Below are 21,178 nucleotides of genomic sequence, written 5' to 3'. Positions count from 1 at the left end.
TAAAGTTTTGTTTCGTACACTGAGGTAGTTCAAATATATGAAGAAAAGCAAAATCCCAGCTGAAAAGGGGATGTGATTTTTACCTACAAATAAATGTACTGTTGCATATGTAGGACTGAGCTGGATGTTGGAAACCAAACAGTCACAGTTTCATACTTGTGGTATGTATTAAGGCGCTGACTGTAATAAAATTTAGTAAGAGGACGTTTAAGAGCTGTTTGCTATATCCTGCTTCTGCTCTCCGTTTACTGGAAAATCTATCAAGCTTCATCTCAAAATGTTTAATATGTTCAATGACTAATTTTATGTGAACATTTTAAACTTTCGATGTGACTAATCAAATGTGTGTTTGTGCAGCTGCTTTTGGAACATCTGGACGCCATCTCTCCAGAACGCAATGACTTGCTGCATGAGCTGCTACAGGACCTCGGAGACGTCCCTGATGTAGAGGCATTGCTCGGTACGCTCAAGTAAACCTGTATTTTGATTAATCACAAGTTAGTCACAGGTTGACTGAAATCTGTACTGCTTTTTTTCCCAGGTGAAGGAGCTGTTGACCCAAATGATCAAAATAGGGAGAGTGCTCTGAGTCAGCTGGCGAAGACCGAGATCTCCCTCACTCTAACCAGCAAGTTTGAGCTGCTGGAAGGAGATGACAGAGACTTAAAGACCCTCAGTACAAAGTAAGGTTGTCACTGGAGGATGCTGAGACAGACACTCCTGTGTGTCCAGTAACAGACTTTAATCCTTAGGCTTTAGGTGTTTAGCCCTGTAATTGGTATTTAAAGCAAAACTTTGACGCTGAATTACACTCCTTCAGAAATCTTCTACATAGTTTGGTATTGCCTATATGATGCACTGCACTTAACCCTTCTTGACACATTGTGCGTTTCTTTGTGGCTATCTTTCAGTTGCATGTCTTTCCTGCTCTTCTATCATATCCTGTTCCAAAGGAAGGAGTTTCGTGGTCTGGCTTATCTTGCCTCTAACGCATTGTTGGTTTTGTCTTTATTCTCGGACACAGTTCACAGCTAGTGCAACAAATGGTAGTCCAGACATTTAAAATAAACATTGCAAATGTGTCTGAATTTTTGTTTTTTTTTAAAAAGTTGAACATACCCTGCTATCAATGCTGTGAAAGTCTGTTATAAGACTCAAGCTCCTTGGGATAATATACAGTATATAATTTTTTAATTTAAATTTTTTTTTTTTTTTGAAGGCGATTAACATTCTGTCCTGTATTGAGCGTTCATCTTACATAACAGTCCTTATAGAGCCAAAAGTAATCACATTTTTCTCTGCGCTTGGCATCAGTTCAGTTGTGTTTTATTCATTTAGCACCAAATTTCAACAACAGCCACTTCAATGTGCCTGCAGAGTCGGAGAAAACCCCCAATAATCAGACGGCCATAAATAACCAAGAACTTGGTGACAGTGGGAAGGAAAAACTCCCTTTTAACATCAGGGAGGGGCCGCCATCTGCTAATGGAGAAGAGACAAAAGTCATGCTGTGGAGGGGAGCCAAGGTTTAATAATAACTAGTGATTAAATGCAGAATGGTGTATGAACACACAGGGTGTGAAAAGCCCCCCAACTTAATGATACATTTTTAAAGTGTTAGCATGCTAGTTAGCGCAGTAGGTGTGAGTAAAATGTGGGTGTGTGCTCTGGTTACTTCTGTACTTGGTGGTAACGGATGTTACACTAATTAACATAAGCACATATTTGTGACTTTGGTGAGGTGAAATAAAACAAAAGCTAATGTGTCACATCTGATCTTTGTGTGTGTGTACATCAGGACAAAAAAGCTGATTGTGGATGTGATTCGGATCCAACATGGAGAGACTTTACCTGAAATTCTTGAGACTCCAGCCACTGCAGCACAGGTGATCTACATTTCTCAGCTTGTTTTTCCTCTATATATACCTGCCAGCTACTTTCATTCATCAAAGGAGCATATTCATTTGATTTTTTTTTTCTTTGCCTCTCAGTCTAATTAATTATGTTACTTCGTATGCGACTTATTCCTTAAGGAGTCAGAGCATACTAGGATTGTTGAGCGCAGGGCAGTCCAGGATGCTCAGACACCAGAGGGTCTGAAGAGCAGCCCAGCGCTTTTGGAGGACAGCCAGTTACCGCTCGAGCAGAAGAAGAGGAAGATTATCAGGAACCTTCGTAACCTGGAGCAGGCTGGCCTTGCTACTGCAAGTAACAAATACCAGGACCTCATCAACGAAATATCAAAGGTTCATAAGCAGCTCTTTTTCCCAGCTAAAGATGCAGACCCACATTCTGTATTTGTGAAGCTAAAATGTGTATTTGACAGGACATCCGATACCAAAGGCGCTACAGACAGAGGAGGAAGGCCGAGCTCGTGAAGCTCCAGCAAACTCTGACTGCCCTTAACTCAAAAACTGCCTTCTACCAGGAACAGATGAACTACTATGATGCCTACATCAAGACTTGCCTGGATAACCTAAACAGGAAGTGAGTTGTATCCTAATTTATAACAAACCTCATTAGGGTAAAGATGGATGATTTTAGCTTGTGATTCAATGGTAACACATGTCCCTTGGTGTGTTTGTATGGTCCAGGAATTCACGCAGATCTATAAAACTGGACGGGAAAGGGGAAGATAAGGGCAGTAAGAAGTGGAAGCCCCAGTCTCTGAAGTACACTGCAGCAAAACTGCACGAGAAGGGAGTCATCCTGGAGATAGAGGGACTTCAGACCAACCAGTGAGTTCAGTTCTTCACCTGTTCTGTCGAAAAGGGCTTGGTACTAACATCCTTCTTACATATCATTACATGTCATTTTACATTGCAGAAGCTGTTAAACACATTTAGTGTTTTTATTTAAACGATTTATATTTGTTTAAATTGTTATTTGTATCACCTCTGTCAGTGCGCCCCAGGGCGGCTGTGGCTACACTGTAGCTTGCCATCACCAGTGTGTGAATGGGTGGATGATTGTGTATAGTGTAAAGCGCTTTGGGGTCCTTAGGACCAAGTAAAGCGCTATACAAATACAGACCATTTACCATTTATATTTATCATTTGTTCAGTCACATCTTGGTTATTTGTCTGTTAACCGTACCTTACAGTAAACTTGGCTGTAAGGTACAAAAGTTACGGTTTCCCAACACCAGACGCTTTTTGGTGCTTGATTTCATGTTATTTGTCGTTATACAAGCAGAGCTGTAACTACACTACAGTATAAAGAAGGAAAAGGCAAATATAATATAATGAGATGATTATAAAATAGCAGCATAATAGTGTTTTACAGTACTGGTATTCTATTATTGGCAAAGTGCTGGTTGATGGTGTTTTCTGATCCAGTCACTGTGTATGACACCTCGGTGTATAGCTCTATGTCTAATAGAGTGCATTTGATAAAGTGCTTAAGAGCCAGAGAGACGATAGTTTAACAGATTTACAGTCCGGGGAAGGAAAAACAAATGTTAAAGTGCAAGCCCTGAGACACCGGTACTGTTTCCCCCCCTGTGAAATGATCAAACAAACTATTGTGAGTGGGGTCATAGGTGATGTTATCCAGATGCTATATTTTAAATAAATGTGATGGCAGGAAGCTGGGTACCAGCAGTGTGCTCACTTGCTTTTACTGCCAGCTGCAGCGCCCTTTGGTCAGCAACAGTGCAGGTACCGTACCACACTGCTGCAGAGGTGGAAGTTGTCAAAATGTTTGCCTTTTTCAGCCTCAGAAAGTGGAGGCTTTATTCGGTCTTCTTTATCAGAGAGCTGGTGTCAGGTCCTCAGCGATAACGGCAAGAAACGCTTGTTACCTGCTCAACCTCGGTGTCATTGATGAGAACGAGGTTGTCTACATTTTGTTGGACTTCATGTAATCAACTATCAGTTTTTTGATCTTTTTTACATTAGTGGTCAAGAGCACAATGTAAGCAAATGGATCTCTTGTCTGTGGGCCGTCTCTCATTGTTATGGAGTCAGTCAAACGTCTGTTTAGAGCTTCTCCAACATTTCAGCTATAATTTCAAACGGACTCTCATCCTCTCACACATCTGGTGTCCACTTTTGTTTTTCTTATCTCTCAGGTTCAAAAATGTCATGTTCGACATTTCACCCACTGAGGAAGTTGGAGACTTTGAGGTGAAAGCCAAGTTTATGGGGGTCGAGATGGAAAAAGTCCAGCTTCATTTCCAGGTAAACATTTCCCTTCAGAAAACTCACTCGTCAACACTTAATCCTGGTGACAAATGGTTGAATTTCCCTTTCTTCTCTATGGACTACTGGCAGGAATAGTCATGGAAATAAGCCAGCACAGCATGAGCCTGACTTAAGAAAGAACTTAGTGATGTGTTTTATTATGATATCATTTGTAGCGTATTTGTAGCACCAGCGCATTAACAAGTCAGTTTGATGTTGGCAGGATCTCCTTCAGCTGCAGTACGAAGGTGTGGCGGTCATGAAGATGTTCGACAAAGCCAAAGTGAATGTCAATTTACTCATCTTCCTCCTGAACAAGAAGTTCTACGGAAAATAAAGGAGAGAAAAAACAGAGTTGGGAGAAACCTGGTCGTGCCTTTGGACTGTACTGAGTTTGTTGAACAGCACAAAAACGTCACGCGGTGCCGTGATTTGTTTCTTCTGCCTATAATTTGATGGATCGCACCAAAATGAAACTTTATCGTTCACTTTGTGTCCTATATTTTTTTTTCTTTCCCACGTGGTGATTGTAAATGTAATATATTTTGAAGAATTCAATTGTGATGTTCATGTTTCTTGTTCAAAAGAGAGAAGTTTGATGGAAATGTCAGATGAACCAGTACGGTCTTATTTCAGAAACTGGAGCGGCGCAGCCTGCATGGCTGTATGAAATAATGTAGTGCCTTTTTAATGAAAGAATTTAAAGACACATGTTTTTAATTAATAAACATTTGAACATTTTAAAAGCTATATGTGATGTATTTTTATAAGTGTTGTTGCTATATAATTGATGTCTAATGCTTAAACAATATTCATAATAAATTGCACATCCCAAACCTTTTCTCCTTCTTATCGTTATTATTACTATTATTATTATTATTATTATTATTGGTAGTTGTTTTGGTGCTTTTTGTCATGCATTCATATTCAGTGATGTGCTTTTCCCTTTGGTCTGGCAACCTTTGACCCTGTTGGAAAAACCTACTTGGGCTTTCGTTTGGCTTGAAGATCCACGCCGCTGTGACATTACTCATGGTTTTTGTTAAATGATAGGAAATGTTCAGCTGGAGAGGAGGTGGAGTTTCCTGCCTTTAATAACAGCACTTTCAGCAGCTCTTCAGCAAACATAATTTCCACTCTCCTGCTAAATATTTGGAGGATTTACAGTAAAGCCATGCATCACCTCTTAATTTGCTTGTTTGTATTTTCTGTTCAAAGCTCTGCGCTCCCATCTGGAAATGGTAAGTAATTTTCCTAAGACTTTAAGATGATGATGATGATGATGTCTACAGTTTGCCTTGTACTCTCTTGGCGCTCGAGTAAACTTTACGTATTTGTATCTCCCCCAGAAACACATGCAGGATCGGTTTAAACATTTACTTTTAACTAGATCACTGCGCAGGAAGGAGTGAATGAATATATTTATTCTTAGAGCAATTTAACTAGGAAAAAAAACATCCAACATGTCATCTGACAAATATACAATCGGAATTAAATACTGGCCCTGAATGTTTGTGGTAAATTACTTTAACCCTTAGAGGCTGCTAAAAAATTTAAAGAAAAAGCCCATACACTAAAGCAACAACAAAGCTCAACAATGTTCTGTGAATAAATAAATAGGTAAGATAATATAGTGACATTTGATTCTCTTTGCACTTCAAGAGACTCGGTGATGTCACTTCCTTGGTGCTCATGTCAAAAACATTTTATTTTGTAGCAGGTAAATTGTATAGCGTTACTGGGTTCAAAGCAAACTGGAGGATGTGTAAATATTGGTACTTCATAGAATAAATTTATTTATAGTTAAAAATAATGTGCGTATAATTGTATTTTGGCACTAAAAGTTGAGTTATAGTTACATTTTTCTATACATTTAAAATCAATTAAATTGTAGTAATGGTCAGTGGGGACACGGAAACGTGTGATCTCTACTGGTTAGTCAACTAATTAATACAAAAAAGTTTTAATTTTATTTATTTATTTGCAGTATTTTATGACAAAACACTTGTTTGTTTGTTTTTAATGAAAATGCATTCATGTATTTTGAGTTAACCTTTGGGTAAGAATCACACTCATGATATGGATGCATGTAATAAATGTATTGGAGAGTTTATTTTACTTAACCGGACTTTCTAAAATAATATCGGGGCATTAGGACGAGCTTGAACCTGATAGATGCATTTAACAATCTGATCAGATAAAAAAAAATCTGCTTTTCCAAACTGCTCCTAGTGTAAATGTTTTTAGAGTGTTGTGCATCCCTTTGGCGTAACCACATTTCTGCTTCATTTCCCTGTTTCTTTTAAGGCTCCACTCCCTTTTTGCGGACTTTTTCTGGCCACTTTGTAATGGTTGGAGATGATGCAGCAGACTACCTAGACCTGTCACTCTTAGATGATGAAGGCTCAGGATCGACGGAGTCCAGAAAAGTACACCCCCCTCACCCCCATCATCCCCGGAAGCACTATTATGTCTCGGAGGAGACCAAAGCATTTCTCGAGGGTGGCTTGGCCACACGTTTCATCCCCGCCGTTTACATCTTCGTCTTCATCATCAGCGTGCCCCTTAACCTTCTTGCCACGGTGATGTTTGTGCGCCAAATCCGTCCCAAGAAGCCGGCGGTGATCTACATGCTCAACCTGGCCTGTGCTGACCTGCTGTTCGGGCTGCTCCTTCCCTTTAAGATCGCCTACCATTATCACGGCAACAACTGGATCTACGGATCCTTCATGTGCAGAGCCGTCACTGCTGCCTTCCACTGTAACATGTACTGCTCCGTCCTGCTTGTGATGTGCATCAGCATTGACCGTTTCCTGGCTGTGGTTTACCCCATGAACTCGCTCATGTGGCGCAGCCCTCAGACGGCTTCAGCTGTGTGCGCGGCTATGTGGCTCTTATCCCTGGGAGGAGTGTGCCCCCTGCTGATCTCAGAACAGACCTTACATGTATCGTCGCTGGGCATCACCACATGTCATGATGTGCAGGACGTAGGAAAACTACAGTCTTACTATCTTTACTTCTTCCCCATCTACTCCTCTGTGTTCTTCTTCATCCCTTTCATATTCACAGTTGTCTGCTACGTACGCATCATTCAGGCTCTGGCTGAAGCCAACGTGGAGAACCGCTCCAAGAAGACTCGCGCTGTGGTGATGGCTGTGGTTGTCCTGCTGGTGTTTGTGGTCTGTTTCACCCCCACCAACATCATCCTCATGGTTCACTACGTTCAACTGGTGCACAAGGCTAGCAACAGTTCTTACCAGGCATACCTGCTCTCCATGTGCATAGGAAGCTTCAGCTGCTGTCTGGATCCGGTCCTCTATTACTTCGGGTCCTCTCAGTGCCAGAAGCAGGTGGTGACTCTGCTCAGATGCAGGCGACCGGGACAGGGAGGGATCGGCTCACACACAAGCAGCACAAGAACCAGCAAGTTGACAGAGAGCAGCAGATCGTGCAAAATGGAGAGCGTTCAGACTGAAATGGGGAGCCATTACAGCAGGCTGATGGCTTAAGACACGAGGACTGAAAAACTGTTCGGCTCTCAGCCATATCCACACTTTAACAGATTACTTCTGTGTTTGCTCGAACTGTTTGTTATCAAGAAGCGCATGAGGTGGATTAGATGAAATATGAAACTTGATGTGGTGCCGACTTTAGACCCCAGTGGTAGTGCTGGGTTTATTTGTATCAGAACAAGCACATTGGTAGCATCAGTGTGTACATGCAAGCAGTTATCTTCTGTTATTTTATAGTCATAAAATGTAATCACCACTTTGACAGTGTGGAATATATTGGATTCATTCCACAATAAGAAAAACATTTTAACAATACCTTTTTATTTTATATTCAACACATCTGTGTTTCCAGTGAATAATGGGTATGACAGTTAGTGCACTGTTAATAAAACAGTTTTAATAACTGTGTTATGATATGACAAAAACAGCTGTCGATGTGGTTTTCCCAACACGATGCCGTTACAGTGAGTAAATATTTAAAGGAGATTAAATCATTTATAACTTTGCGTCCTGGCATTCATGACGTCAGAGCATACAGACGGCACATACGACGACACTGTATGTATTTTCTTTTAATGCATGCAGCTTTGTGGATCTCGTTGCCTCCTCTTTATTCCTGCGTGCTCTCCTTGTCATCAGGGCACAGCTCTGCAGGAAAAAGAGAAACAAAATGTGACCGTTTCCCTGAGCAGGATGGAGAACGGTGGCCTCATTTCCTCACCATGTGCATTGTATTTTATGGATTCGATCCAAAAATAATGAAGACCTAAAAACTATTGCACTTAAATATGACATTTCGCAGGGCAGAATCTCCACCCTGTGGGAGTTAAAACTCTGTCGTTGGAGGTTTTTGGATAGCTGCTGACCTGTTTTGCCATCATAGCTGTGGTAGTCATCTGGGAAGTTCAAGCAGCCAACTTGTTTTTTGAAAATTTCCACATGATTTGGATCAATTTTTCCTGTCCTCGCTGCAAGCAAAGAGAGAATGTCAACATCCAGGTTGCAGCCCTGACTTGATGTGCTGAGAAGTGCAGGACTCACTGAACTGCAGGATGTATCTGCCAGTGACGTCCCCATTTCGGAAGGTGTCGGTCCACAGGAGGCAGTCAGAGCAAGTCTGCAGGATGTGCCCTTTGTGGTCTGACAGATTTTCTTTCAAAGTACAGTGTTGGGTTATTTTACGAGAAATCTATTGTCTGTTGTGAAGACAAATTCATCAATCTGTAGCTCACTCACTGCGAAATGTGGTAGCAATCCCTGAGATGGTTGCATTTACCTCCCCCGTGATGCACCGGTTACTGAGAAACAACAAGGCATGGCAGAATCTGGCTTTCACAACTAAATTTAAATGTTTCGCTTTTAATACTGAATTGCATTAAATACATAAGTCTGTTTAACATATTGAAATAACATAATCACCAAACTCACAAGCAGTGATCTCCCCATCGCAAAGTCACAGTCTGATCGCTGGAAGTCGGGGACAAGTCTATCCAGGAGCTTTTCAGAGACTCCAGTGCTTTGTGGTACTGTTTGGGGTCGCCAGCTCCCATCACATAAATCCATTTTCCAAACACCTTGATGCACAAAAAAAATAAAAATAAAATAAGGTCCTTACATGTTTTAAAAAAACTCCAGCATCATTGTTGTAAATACGACAGAGAAAGCAAACACACTAGGTGACTTACCTGTTTGGGGTCCTCTGGCATAAAAGGCTTTACGAGCTCCTTACAGTCAGGTGCAGATGCAGCAGCCAGTGCAATGAGAGACAACAGGAATACAACAACAGGCAGAGCCATGGTCAGCCACAGGGATGTTTGCCGAACCTGTAACAGAAAACGTCTAACTCTGATTCATTTTCCCTCCGGGCTTCACACAAAAAGTTGTTTCTGTGTGAGTGCTAATCCTGAAGGAGGGGGAGGAGGGGAGGAGAGGGTCTGGGGGTGGAGGGGCTTTCTGCAGGCCCAAATGCACCAGAGAAGGTTTCCTAATGACCATGCATGCAGTTTTCTTCTTCTTTCCCCCCTCTTTTTCTTCTCAGCACTGAAAGGCGAGCTCAATAGCCCTCTGTTGCCCACGCCACTGCTCCTGAATGAACTCAGGCAAAGTGCCACATCTTGTCTTGGGCTGTTGAAATCTTTCAAAAAGGACCTGGAGCAGCTTTTCTGCAGCAGAATGAAGGATGTTTCCCTGTGGGGGCGTTCTGGACTCTGTGTGGTGACGGTTTAAGAGTTTAACATCTTTTCTCTTCCCTCTAACACTGATGTTATTCAGTAACAGTCTTTGTTGATGCTTTGGGGAACAGCAGTGTGATGGTGATCAGAAAATAAATGACTAGAACACAGACGGAGAAGTTAGAGCCCTTTTTATTTGCCGCGCACAACCAGTGGGAACTAGATTCGTACAAATACCACTAAAAGGATTTAAACTGGGCATTTAGACTTGATTTTTCTTAGCTCGAAAGACAACATAGTGTATTAAAAAGTTATTATGCAGCACAACATTGTATGGCAGCACATATAGATCACACTACAGCACTATTTAGTACATTTAAAGGAAGATTTATCTGGGTGTTTACAGAGCTGTGGCCCTCTTTGCTCTACTTTACTGCACATTAGGCTCTATCTCAGGTTGCTCTTTCTCTGTATTCTTGACGCCAGTTGACGTGGTCGCCCTGCCATCAGGACAAAGATCTGAAGGAAGAGGAAATCACAAAATGAGAATAGTGTTTGTGATGGTCACACTGGATGCTGGAAACACGCCTAAATGGTGGCTGACCTTTGCTTGTAAAGTGGTACTCTGAAGGGAATTTAAGACATTCTGCCTGGTTCTTGAAGGTCTCCAACTCAGAACCCTCCAGAGCACCGGTCCGTGCTTTTCAAGAAAGAAAGAAGAGGACGGGAAAAGAAAGGTGGTTATTTAAAGCAGTATGTGCTAAATATTAAGCTGTGTGTTGCTGCTAAAATACGAGATGAAGGTTTGAAAAACGACTTACTGAACAGGAAGAAGTATCGCCCCTTTGACTTGCCGTCAGGGAGAAGAGTGGTGTCTTCAGACAGGAGGCAGTTGCTGCAGGTCTCATAGTACTTCCCGTCATGATAGGAAGTGTGACCATTGATGTTATCTGTGGAAAAAAAAAAAACTAAACATAACTCTGACTGTAACCCCCAGCGATTAAAAGAAATGAAACCTGCGGCACACATCACCAACTCAGTGAGTCAGAGCAAAAATACCACACATACAGGTGGTGTGACTTGTCATTCCTGAGATGGTGGCGTTCGCTATGCCCTGAAGACATTTATTTTCATTCCTGTGTTGAGATAACAACAACAACACTTTACTATACACTCTCAACTGGACCGCATCAGTATGTTCACACATGAAACACACGACACTCACAGGCGGTCAGCCCAGTAGATGGTGATGACTCCGCTCTCCGAGGACGCTGACACATCCAACCAGGAGCTGTTCACTGACAATATGTCGTCCTTCAGGCCCGGATCGTCCCAGGATGCCACGTGAAGCACCCACTTCCCATAAATCTTCCGGCACACAGAGAGAAAAATAAAATGCAAATGACTCTCATGACTGTTTCTGTTAGATGTGACCAGACTTTATTTCTCAGCAGAATAAAACTTTCTCTCATAGCCTGGTTAGAGAAAAAGCGTTGTGAAAATGTATTACATTATTGTTTTACTCTGCTGTGACTACAGACATGGCATTTGGCTTCCCCAAAAACATGGATTAACCCAGAGGTAGGTGAGTCCCTTTCCCTAAGTTAAAAATAAATAATCATACAATTTTACTTTGCAGCTCTTCTAAATCATAATTTTTCTGCTTTATAATCAGTGAAAACTACTGTGTTGGAATCTAGTAGGGGACACATTAATGTAGCTTACATGCAAGATTCAGTAGAAGTGCTCGATGCACATGGACGCAAGCTTCCAGCTATTACTGACCAGCTGAAACTTTCTTTGGTTTTTAAAAACTCCAAGGAACATTTGCTTTATGCTGTTGCAACAGTAAACAGACCGTGCAGTTTCTCGGGGAACTGCAGTGGGATGGTTGCTAAAAAAATGAAAAATGTCCCATGCTGTACTCCAACCGACGACCTTCAGCACACAAAAGACAGACAAGGAAGCAGTAACTGTGCCACTAAGAGACCTTGTCTAAATCTACTTAAAAAGTGAGTGAGATTAAAATCAGTATTAAAATTATCTGTAAAATATTTCAACCTGCAACCTCATTACATACAGCAAATAGCTTGCTGCTGTAGGGTGAACACACATGTTTGACGCTGTAAATAGTAAATTGTAAAAATGTGTTTACAGAGAAGCAGAGAAAGAGAAAAAAATGTCCCATGCTGACATGAACTGATGACCTTCAGCATACGAGGGAGAGGCCAGCAAAGTGATAAGTATGCCACTGAGGACAAGCAAGCAGGACCGTGCCAACCAATCAACAAATGATATTCGAATGAGTGAGGGTGTGAAATGAGAGCAGTGACCCCGTCTCTCTGTCTATCACAAAATGACGTATATAAAATGGGAAACAAAAGTGGTATTCATCTGTTTAAAAAACTGTTAGCATCCCAAGACATGGCTCTACCTATCTATGGATTTTGGTGTGTGTAGACCTTAAAGTGAGGTCAGGGGAGCGAGTTAAAAAAGCTTGGGGGGATTTTTGTCCAAAACTGGTTGGAGATAATAAAGAGGGAGTGAACGGGAGTTCAAAATGCCATTCCTCTGAAACAAACGGCTCCGGTTCAAGAAGTATGCATGTGTGGGAAGGGCTCCTTGAAAAGAAGACAAGCGTAGCTGTTTTGAAGATAAAAGGATGGCTGAAGGGTGAAAATGATGGTCACAGCGACAGGTTAAACCGAAAATTTTCAGGCGAGCTTTGATGCTTTTCGCACTCTGACCTACTTAGTTTTCACTGTTGCTCTGCAATACACATGAATGGGGGAGGGATTTGAGAGATATCTTTGTGACATCTTTGAAAAATAATTTAAAGACCTTAGAAGTTACTGTGGAAAAATGCGATATTGTTTTTGGCACATTCGTGATATTCATCGTGGTGTGACAACGACGTCTGAATGGGCAAATGACGTGAAAGAAAATGGGTCCAGAGGAAGGAGAGTGACAGCAGAAAAGTGAGAGAGTGCTGCCTCTCCATTCAAAGTCAATGGGACTTTATTAATAGAAAAAGTGGAATATTTCAGAAACTGCATGAAAATTTTGAAATCTGAATAGAAACACGCAGGACACGAGTAAGCCCGTCGTTTTGGCGTATGAACAGTGTGTCTACGGCAAATGATGTGCGACTAGTTCGCGGATGAAGAATAATAAGAATAACATATACTGGGATCTTTACTTTGCAACAATCCCACCAATAACACAAGATTCAGCTATTCAGTTCACATTAATATGCAGCACTGTTATGATTGCTTCATAACAAATGGTTGCTCATACTCACGGGGCTGTGGCTGTCCAGCACCAGAGGCTTGACCAGCTCTTTACAGTCCGGTTTAGATGCGACGGCCAGGGAGGCGAGAGCCAGCAGAACTATAACCTGCTGTGCAGCCATGGTCCAGACAGCAGGCGGCCAGGGAGCAACACTAACCTCAGGGACCCCACTGCCAGCTAGAGCCTCCTCAAAGGGAACTGAGGGACATGTTTTGTAACAGTGGGCTGGGCCACACACACACACACACACACACACACACACACACACACACACACACACACACACACACACACACACACACACACACACACACACACCAAGCTGTGCACCCATCACTCCACAGGACATTATGTTGACTTATACTAATTTCATGCAGACTTATGCCGAACCAAGCCATAATAACACTTACTGTAAACTAATATATGTTGTGAGGAAATGCTTTCTGTCACCATGACGTGACTTTATAATCACATTAATAATTCTCCCTCTCTTTTCCTTCCTCTGGTTTCAGGAGGAGTCTTTCACTTGATGCATCCAGTCAGTCGGGCTTGTGTCCCATTTATCTTGTTATATAACAGCCAGCTGGCAAAGTCTGAATAGGACCTCCATCCCCTCCATCTTTCAGTATGCGAGCACCTCCTTGCACAGCCTCTCTCACACTAAACAAGGCATGAAAATAAAAAGAAAGACACACACACAAACACTCATCTGTTTTTTTAACATGTGCAATGTCTTTGTGACAGGGGATTTTTAGTGTAGCTCTCCCCAAATTTGGTTGAATTCCAAGCAGAGATACACTGAGCCCCTTCACTGTAGTCCTGACAAATGAGCCCCTTTGGAATGACCTCTGACCTCAGTGGGGTCCTCTATTCATGTCAGAGGGATAAAACACAGCCAAACTATTGACTAGCATGGATTTTAACTGTGGGTGGACGTGCCAATCCTTTTTCTCCTTGATATCAAATATTTAGCTAATAAATGCATTAATATTCTCTACTTCATACCTCACATTTCATAAAAGACTATTCCTGCACAAAGGACACATTAGTAGTTCAGAAACACTTATAATAACCACCATACAAATTTCTCCTTCTTTTTTCCAGCTGCTGTGGCATTTTCTCCCTTGTTGTGGTAACTAACTTTGCTTATTTACAGATTAACCTTTACAACCTATTCTAGTTAAATTTGACCTTGTTTGACATTTTTCATCAGTAAAAAAACCCCTAAATGTCATTCTTTTATCCTGACATTTGATGGCTTTTCCTTCTGAGTGAAGGAAAATACAAACAATTTAAAATACAAATACAATTTTTTTGTATCCATTCAGATACAAAAAATCAAGAAAAATTATGCTTTTAGGGAATCTTGAAACTGTATATGCCACGTCTGTGTGTATTTTTAATCGGACAGTGGTGACACTGAGTTCAAGGAAGACCTCAACACTGCCATGAGAAATGAACTCAAAGGACTTTCTTCCTATAACTCTCATTCACACAATACGTCTCTCTATCCATAACCTAACATTCACATACTCAGAAGACAGAGTTCAGTATCTTGTTCAAGAATGCTTTAATGTCCAGACCAGAGAAGCCAGTGATCGAACCACTGACCTTCTGATGGGTAGATGCTCAACCTCCTGAGGCAGAGCCGCCCAAACATGAGAACAGTCTGCGTTCTCAAATCTCTGAGCGCAGTTTCCTGCAGGGACAGACACACGCTGGTCTTTGAAGGATTATGAGAGAACCTCCATCCCATCATCTTCCACTCATCTAATTCTGGGTTGCAGAGGGGCTGGAGCCTATCCCAGCTATCACAGTACACCCTGGACAGGTCACTTATCAGTCGCAGGGCCTTAGTTAAAGTGTGACTTGTAGTTAAATGCTCTTTGAGTGGTACAACTAAAAAAAGGACTACATGAATATGAGTACATTTCAATTGCACCTGCAATGTAACAAAATAAAAACCAATTAGAATAGCTCTGAATGCACATAATAGTTTGCAATATGCAAGATTTGAGTTCTACGTGTTAATTAATGTTGATATTTATAGATGGTAGTTAAGAGGATTTTTAAGTATTTTTAAAGATATAGCAGAGTGGACAGTGTTTAATGCCTGTAATGGTTATACATGATTATATATGATAAATCCCAACAGCTCTAGTTCTACATTCAATACAATATAATTCAGTCATTATAGCTTTTTGTTTTCATGTCTTGGGTAACACGGAACATGATAGTATGTAAAAACAGAGGGTTTTCTCCAAAAACAAGAGTTGTACATGTCAGGGGTTGTGTAGCGGAGAGGAATGTGAGGCTCCTAACGTAGACATGCAGGGGCAGGTGGTGGTGAACAAAAATCGAGCCATTTATTCAGGCTGAAAATAACATGACATCAAAGAAACACACATAAAATACAAAAGGGGACTGAAAAGATAAACGTCCTGGAACCTAAACTGGGAATCAACACTAGGGCCAGGGGGCACAGGAGCTGGGAGACACAAAACTTGAAATGCTGGAAAGGATGAAGGGAGACTGAGACAATATATACATAGGGGGGTTGTTAGGGGAAGTGGAGACACATGGGTTAAAATACACTGCTGAACTGACTCTAATGAGACAAGGAAGCTAAACTTAAGACAACCTCCTGAAATAAACCATGAAAAATAACTAGACACAGCAGCGAAGGGGCGCAGAGAATGACAGAAACTTAGCACAGGTTACACAGACAAGACAGGATAAACTCCAGTACTACATACACAATACTCACGACTATAACCATGGACAGAACTAGAGAATAAAAACTAGTAGGACTCAAAATAAAAGGTTACTATAAATAACAAACTCAACCTACAAGAGATGTAATATAAGTTCTAGATAATACATGTAAAATGTATACTTAAGAATCAGTCTGGAGATATTTAAACAGAACTCGAAATCTGACAAACACAGAAAAATCTACTGTGAAGTCGAGGCACTCTACCTGTTTCCCAAATACAGCAAGGTTACCAGATACCATACCACTTTTTTAAGCACTTTTAAAAAGAACAACAGGGCTGAAAAAATAAAATCACCCATATAAAATAAATCATTAACATCAACAGAATATTCAGGTTTTTATGTTTGAGTTTACAGACAAGCAGCCACAGAATGACAGACTTCGAGAGATTTATACAGCTTCACAGTTCTGACAGTCGTTGCAGAAACAAACATTTCTACTGAAAGTGACTTGGGTTAGGTTTAAAATCACATTGTCAAAATATATCTCTGCTGAGGACACTGTCCCGTTTCTGTGATTAATCACACTCAGTATTAATCCGATATTCTTTATCTGCTTATTGGTGCGGCCCTCCACAACAGTACTGGTTTCTCTTCTCATGTGACCCCTTGGGAAAACGAATGGCTGACCCCTGCACCCCCCCCGTCTAGATCAGAAAACAGAGTGAGCAGCAAAGTCAGACAATAATGAAGAGGCATGATGAGAAGTCAAACGACGGCCAGCTCCATACCAGGACTGCTGAGCTCCTGTGGGGAGGCAGGGATGACTTCAGTGGAGGTTACATAAGAGAGGGGGTGGGCAGAGGGGCTGGTTGGACTATGTAATAGGATTGTGTAAGGCTGGTTTCAAAAGAGATAATGCTTCATTTGGTGTTTGTTGGTGATGCGTGTATGCGCGTGCTAAATGGTAAATATTAAAGGTTAGGTTTACTAAGTGGGCTAAGTGGGGAAAATTAGCATAAGGCTGCAATCACAAATATGGTAGATCATTTTCAAAACTTGCCACTTCTTGTTTCTCAGAAATAGCATTTCAATTCAGACCAAGGAGATGCAGCTGAAGGAGAATCCATACATTCATCCAGCTTATCCCAGCTGTCACAGGGCAAGAGGCAGGGTACACCCAGGACAGGTCGCCAGTCTGTAGCAGGGCTTGAAGGAGAATCAGTATTTTTCTTTTGTTGTTGTTGTTTTAAAAAAGGCTAACTTTTCAGTTAGGAATTGCTGGCTGGGGTCGCTGTTCCTTGGATGAATCTCTCAGGTGGAGTGCAAGATGCATCCAGACAAGGCCTGCTGTATCAGCATGATGTGCGTTTAACAGGTATAATGTGCAGAAGAACATAAAACAGTATTCACCTTCAGAAAGGCGTTTACTATCTTTACCACATACTCATCACTTATTTATTTTTTTGGCTAACCACCACACTGCAGTATGGTGTGATGGTTATTATCACTGTTGCCTCACAGCAAGAAGATCCTGGGGTTGACTCCACCATCTGGCCAAGGCCTTTCTGTGTGTTGTTGTTATCTTTGTTTGCGTGGGTTCTTTGCAGGTACTCTCGGTTCCTCCCACAGTTCAGAGACATGTAGTTAGTGGGGTTAGGTTAATGCGAATGTGAGTGCAAATAGCTGTCTGTCTCTGTGTTAGCCCTGCTACAGACTGGTGACCTGTCCAGGGTGTAACCTGCCTCTTGCCCTATGGCAGCTGGGACAGACTCCAGCCCCCCTGCAACTTTGGTAAGGATAACCAGAAGAGAATCAATTTTTCTTTTTTTTTGCATGCTGATAGGTGGTTAATATCACGTACTGTAAAATCCACACACCAATTTAAAACTCCACAGACAGTGCAAAACTGTCAGGATGGGACATAAAGGCCAATGATGGAAAAATATAGGAAGGGAGGGGCTTTGAAGGAAGAAAAGCCCAAGTTTTAGTTATAAATTCGCAGGAAAGACTTGCCAAAGTTTGACCAATAGACCGGATTTACACGAAACAGAAGAAAGCAAACACAGTTTCTTTCTGTAAATCTTTATGTGAATACAAGACAAATCAGAAATCACAGTTTACTGCATCTTCTAGTAAATGTAAAATCAGTCTTGCACCTATTCATACACAAACAAAAAAAACCCAGCCAGAGTTAACACTGTTACAAACTCCTTGTCCTGGACTGAACCCACCGCAAGATGAAAGAGCGCTTTCTCCACATCTGTCAGCACATCTGTGATACACATCTGAATACACACTTCAAACACTTGAGTAATTTCAGGTTACAGGATAGATCTGAGAGATCGAGTGAAAGGAGCTTAAATGTGTTTTTCTCTATTGTTCTTCCCGTCTTGCATCTGTTACAGCTTCACTTTCATATGGACACAGATCTGAAACAAAGGAAGGAAATCAAACTGATGAGTCACTGTTTACATTAGATGTACTGCTTACTGTTTGCGTGGATGGTGAACGCATCTCACCTGTAGTGTTTGCAAAGTATAAATCTAGTGTGAAGTTGAGGCACTCAGCCTGTTTCTTGAGGACTTCGAGATGAGAGGCCTCCAGTGTCCCAGTCTTTGCTGGAGGTAGGGGATGGCAGTGTTAACATTATTTTCAACAGAGTGGCAAAAACAATAAAAAAAAAAAAAACAGTTTGAAACTAATTATTAACATTACAGAGTCCTAAAAGTTGGACACATATGGACACAGACAGGCAAATGCAACTCACTGAAGATCCTGAAGCCTCTGCTTTTTGTGGTTTCGCCGCCGACCTCTGACACCAAGTGGTCTGTCCAAAGCATGCAGTCGGGGCAAGTGGCCAGATGCTTGCCAATATGCTCATGAGTGGTGGAGTTATAGTAATCTGTAAGATACAAATTAGATGGTTGCCATGTTGTTTTACATCACAGTGACTATTTGATAATGTGAGTATAACAACATGTGATCTCTTACACGTGTCTGTGGAAGAGTTTCCTAAGAAGGTGGCATTGACACTTCCATGATAACATTTTCCATCCCTGTTAAGGAGCAGGAAAAAAATATAAGCACATGAAAAAACAAAGAAAAAAGTCAAGAGGTCAAATTACGTAACTCATTTGATGCCTCAAAGCAGGGGTGTCAAACTCATCTCATTACAAAACTGTAAACCTTGTTAAAAGCCCCAAATTTATGCCCTCCTTCTCATCTTCCTAAATTGTCCACTGGACTGGATTTGAGCCTTTGCTAGGCCGATTCTGGCCCACGGGCCTTATGTTTAACACCCCTGCCTTGAAGGTAGTACAAATCATTTAGAAAATATTGACAATTACGCTTTGTGTCCGAAGCGACTGAGCATGTCTTCACTGTCAGGTATGGGAGTCTGTTCGACCCAGAAGCTGTGCAGAGTTTTAAGCTCTTTTAATTGCTCTTTGCTGTCTGATGTTCCAGCGTAAAATATCCATTTTCCCCAAAGCTAGAGAAAGAAAAAAGAAAAAGTAAATTCAACTTTCAAAGAGATTCACAGCAGGTTCTAAAGAACCAGCATTTCATCTTTACCACATGCATAAACATGATCATCACTTGTTTCTGTGATCATATATAATAATAAGTTTATACATGCAAAATCACCAGTGGGACCTTTTTAACCATCCAAGGTCAAGTCTGTTTTGTTTTTTTGTTGTTTTTTTTTTGCTAGAGCTAGGAGCATCAGCGATGATGATTCAGCCCTCAGGGATTTAAAACAATTTAAACTCAGATCTGCTTCATGGTGAATGTCTCTGCTGAGGACACTGTACCTTGCTATGATCCTCCACAGGCTTAATGAGTTCTTCGCAGCCTGGATCAGACGCACCAGAGAGCGAGAAGAGAGCCAGCAAAGCCAGGGAACAATGAAGGAACATGACGACAAGTCAAATGACAGGCAGCTGTATACTACTGCAAGACCACAACAGCTGGACTCTTATAGGGAAGGTGCAGCGGGGAAGTTATATAAGACAGGAGGTGGTCTTTAATGGGATTGTGCAATATTGGTACAGATAAGGATAAAGCTTTAATTTTTTTTTATCTGTGGTGTGCGCGCGTTTGCAGAATAACAAAATGGAAAACAGCAAACAACATGAATGTGCTGCATTCCTGCAAAAGCTTCTCACAGACATGTGAAACAGATATTCTCTTTATCCGTCAAGTATGAAGTGAGCAGCAGCAAAAGTATTTGACAGATTTGGGTAGGGTGGCACAGAAATAAACTATTTCACAATCACCATCTGTTGCAGCCTGGAATTGCCAGTTATTGCAGAACACTGGAAACTTACTGGAATTTCCAGGGTAGCGTCAGCCAAAACACAGAAAGTACAAATAAAGCAGATTCCTGAAAAACAAAAGCAAGCATAGCGTGTCCTTTTGTAGAACAAACACGGCTTAAAGTCAAGTTTATGAACGTCAATATAGAGATAAATATTCTTAGATTGGGGGGAGGTATGGTGAATTTAAGAGACATGATTAGAAACCAGAGGACACTTAACTAGATATTGCAAAAATGACGCAACCCGATTTGCTGAGAATCGGGTCGTCACACCGAATGTGAAAATTGATAAAATATTTTATATTAACTACAGTTTTTATGTATTATCTGCAAACTTTACGGTGATAAACTGGGCCTTGGGGGACACGAATAGGTTGGCGAAGCTTTTGACCTTAACCATCATTGTTAGTGCCCAAGATCAAAGTTGACCTTGACTGAAAAAAAACCCAACAAACCCCAAAACATATTGAGTAATACAGCATATGAAAGGCATAGAGCAGGGGTCTCAAACTGCAGTCCTAGAGGGCCGGTGTCCTGAGGTGGCAATTCAGCCATTTGATTCATGTTACAGCTGCTCATGACATGGTGAAATAAAAGTACTTTTAGAAGTACATTTTTCCAAACACTTACATTTACTTAAATTTACTTGAGTAGGGTCAGGAGTTTTCTCCTCAGCCTGCAGTCAAGTTCTATACTCTTCCTAATGACCTACTAATTTATTCAGGTGTGTTGCAACAGGGACACATGGAAAGGTTTCAGGACACCAGCCCTCGAGGACTGGAGTTTGAGCCCTTGGCATAGAGAGAGCTGTACAACACACTCTTTTTTTTTTTTTTTTCAATACGATGGCCTACGACTTTACAGTGACATCATAACAGGCTGATATCAGCATGATGTAATAAAAACAACATAAGCCATAACAACTTTGATGTTATTACTGTTATAACTAGAGTAACAACATCGAGTTTTAGCATAGCCTCTAGC

The 21,178-nt window shown here is 41.3% G+C and overlaps 5 protein-coding genes across 5 annotated transcripts in view; 2 read left to right on the top strand and 3 right to left on the bottom strand.

Moving 5' to 3' along the window:
- The window catches only part of iqgap2 (IQ motif containing GTPase activating protein 2), a 41,541-nt gene extending 36,528 nt beyond the window's left edge, over window positions 1-5,013 (top strand). Inside the window, exons 31-38 of the mRNA XM_085367259.1 lie at window positions 358-460; window positions 542-683; window positions 1,799-1,886; window positions 2,034-2,246; window positions 2,327-2,487; window positions 2,595-2,738; window positions 4,073-4,181; window positions 4,408-5,013. Coding sequence (XP_085223385.1) covers window positions 358-460; window positions 542-683; window positions 1,799-1,886; window positions 2,034-2,246; window positions 2,327-2,487; window positions 2,595-2,738; window positions 4,073-4,181; window positions 4,408-4,521 — 1,074 coding nt within the window. The 3' untranslated portion in view covers window positions 4,522-5,013. The remainder of the gene's footprint in view (window positions 1-357; window positions 461-541; window positions 684-1,798; window positions 1,887-2,033; window positions 2,247-2,326; window positions 2,488-2,594; window positions 2,739-4,072; window positions 4,182-4,407) is intronic.
- Window positions 5,014-5,358: 345 nt separating this feature from the next.
- On the top strand, window positions 5,359-7,767 carry f2r (coagulation factor II (thrombin) receptor). Its single transcript, XM_085368164.1, has 2 exons — window positions 5,359-5,425; window positions 6,492-7,767. The coding sequence occupies exons 1-2, from the start codon at window positions 5,359-5,361 to the stop codon at window positions 7,691-7,693; spliced, it is 1,269 nt and encodes a 422-aa protein (XP_085224290.1). The 3' UTR covers window positions 7,694-7,767.
- Window positions 7,768-8,157: 390 nt separating this feature from the next.
- Window positions 8,158-9,510, bottom strand: LOC146621157 (uncharacterized). Its single transcript, XM_085368163.1, has 6 exons — window positions 9,382-9,510; window positions 9,125-9,270; window positions 8,933-8,994; window positions 8,738-8,848; window positions 8,563-8,664; window positions 8,158-8,344 (listed from the first exon to the last, which is right to left on the bottom strand). The coding sequence occupies exons 1-6, from the start codon at window positions 9,490-9,492 to the stop codon at window positions 8,307-8,309; spliced, it is 570 nt and encodes a 189-aa protein (XP_085224289.1). The 5' UTR covers window positions 9,493-9,510; the 3' UTR covers window positions 8,158-8,306.
- Window positions 9,511-10,058: 548 nt separating this feature from the next.
- On the bottom strand, window positions 10,059-13,340 carry LOC146621156 (uncharacterized). Its single transcript, XM_085368162.1, has 6 exons — window positions 13,169-13,340; window positions 11,093-11,235; window positions 10,936-11,003; window positions 10,689-10,817; window positions 10,472-10,567; window positions 10,059-10,386 (listed from the first exon to the last, which is right to left on the bottom strand). The coding sequence occupies exons 1-6, from the start codon at window positions 13,277-13,279 to the stop codon at window positions 10,298-10,300; spliced, it is 636 nt and encodes a 211-aa protein (XP_085224288.1). The 5' UTR covers window positions 13,280-13,340; the 3' UTR covers window positions 10,059-10,297.
- A 4,609-nt stretch (window positions 13,341-17,949) lies between these two features.
- Window positions 17,950-19,857, bottom strand: LOC146621155 (uncharacterized). The gene is made up of 6 exons (XM_085368161.1): window positions 19,689-19,857; window positions 19,224-19,366; window positions 18,868-18,932; window positions 18,644-18,778; window positions 18,396-18,494; window positions 17,950-18,305 (listed from the first exon to the last, which is right to left on the bottom strand). Exons 1-6 carry the CDS (start codon window positions 19,791-19,793, stop codon window positions 18,250-18,252), a joined length of 603 nt encoding a protein of 200 aa, XP_085224287.1. The 5' UTR covers window positions 19,794-19,857; the 3' UTR covers window positions 17,950-18,249.
- Between the last annotated feature and the right edge of the window lie 1,321 nt (window positions 19,858-21,178).

Source organism: Diplotaxodon limnothrissa, linkage group LG12, assembly GCF_057381915.1.
Source record: "Diplotaxodon limnothrissa isolate DT_005_m linkage group LG12, D_limnothrissa_male_GT1.1, whole genome shotgun sequence".
In the NCBI taxonomy this organism is placed as follows: domain Eukaryota; kingdom Metazoa; phylum Chordata; class Actinopteri; order Cichliformes; family Cichlidae; genus Diplotaxodon; species Diplotaxodon limnothrissa.
The sequence above is the reverse complement of the archived record's forward strand: the minus strand, read 5'-3'. Positions and strand labels throughout refer to the sequence as shown.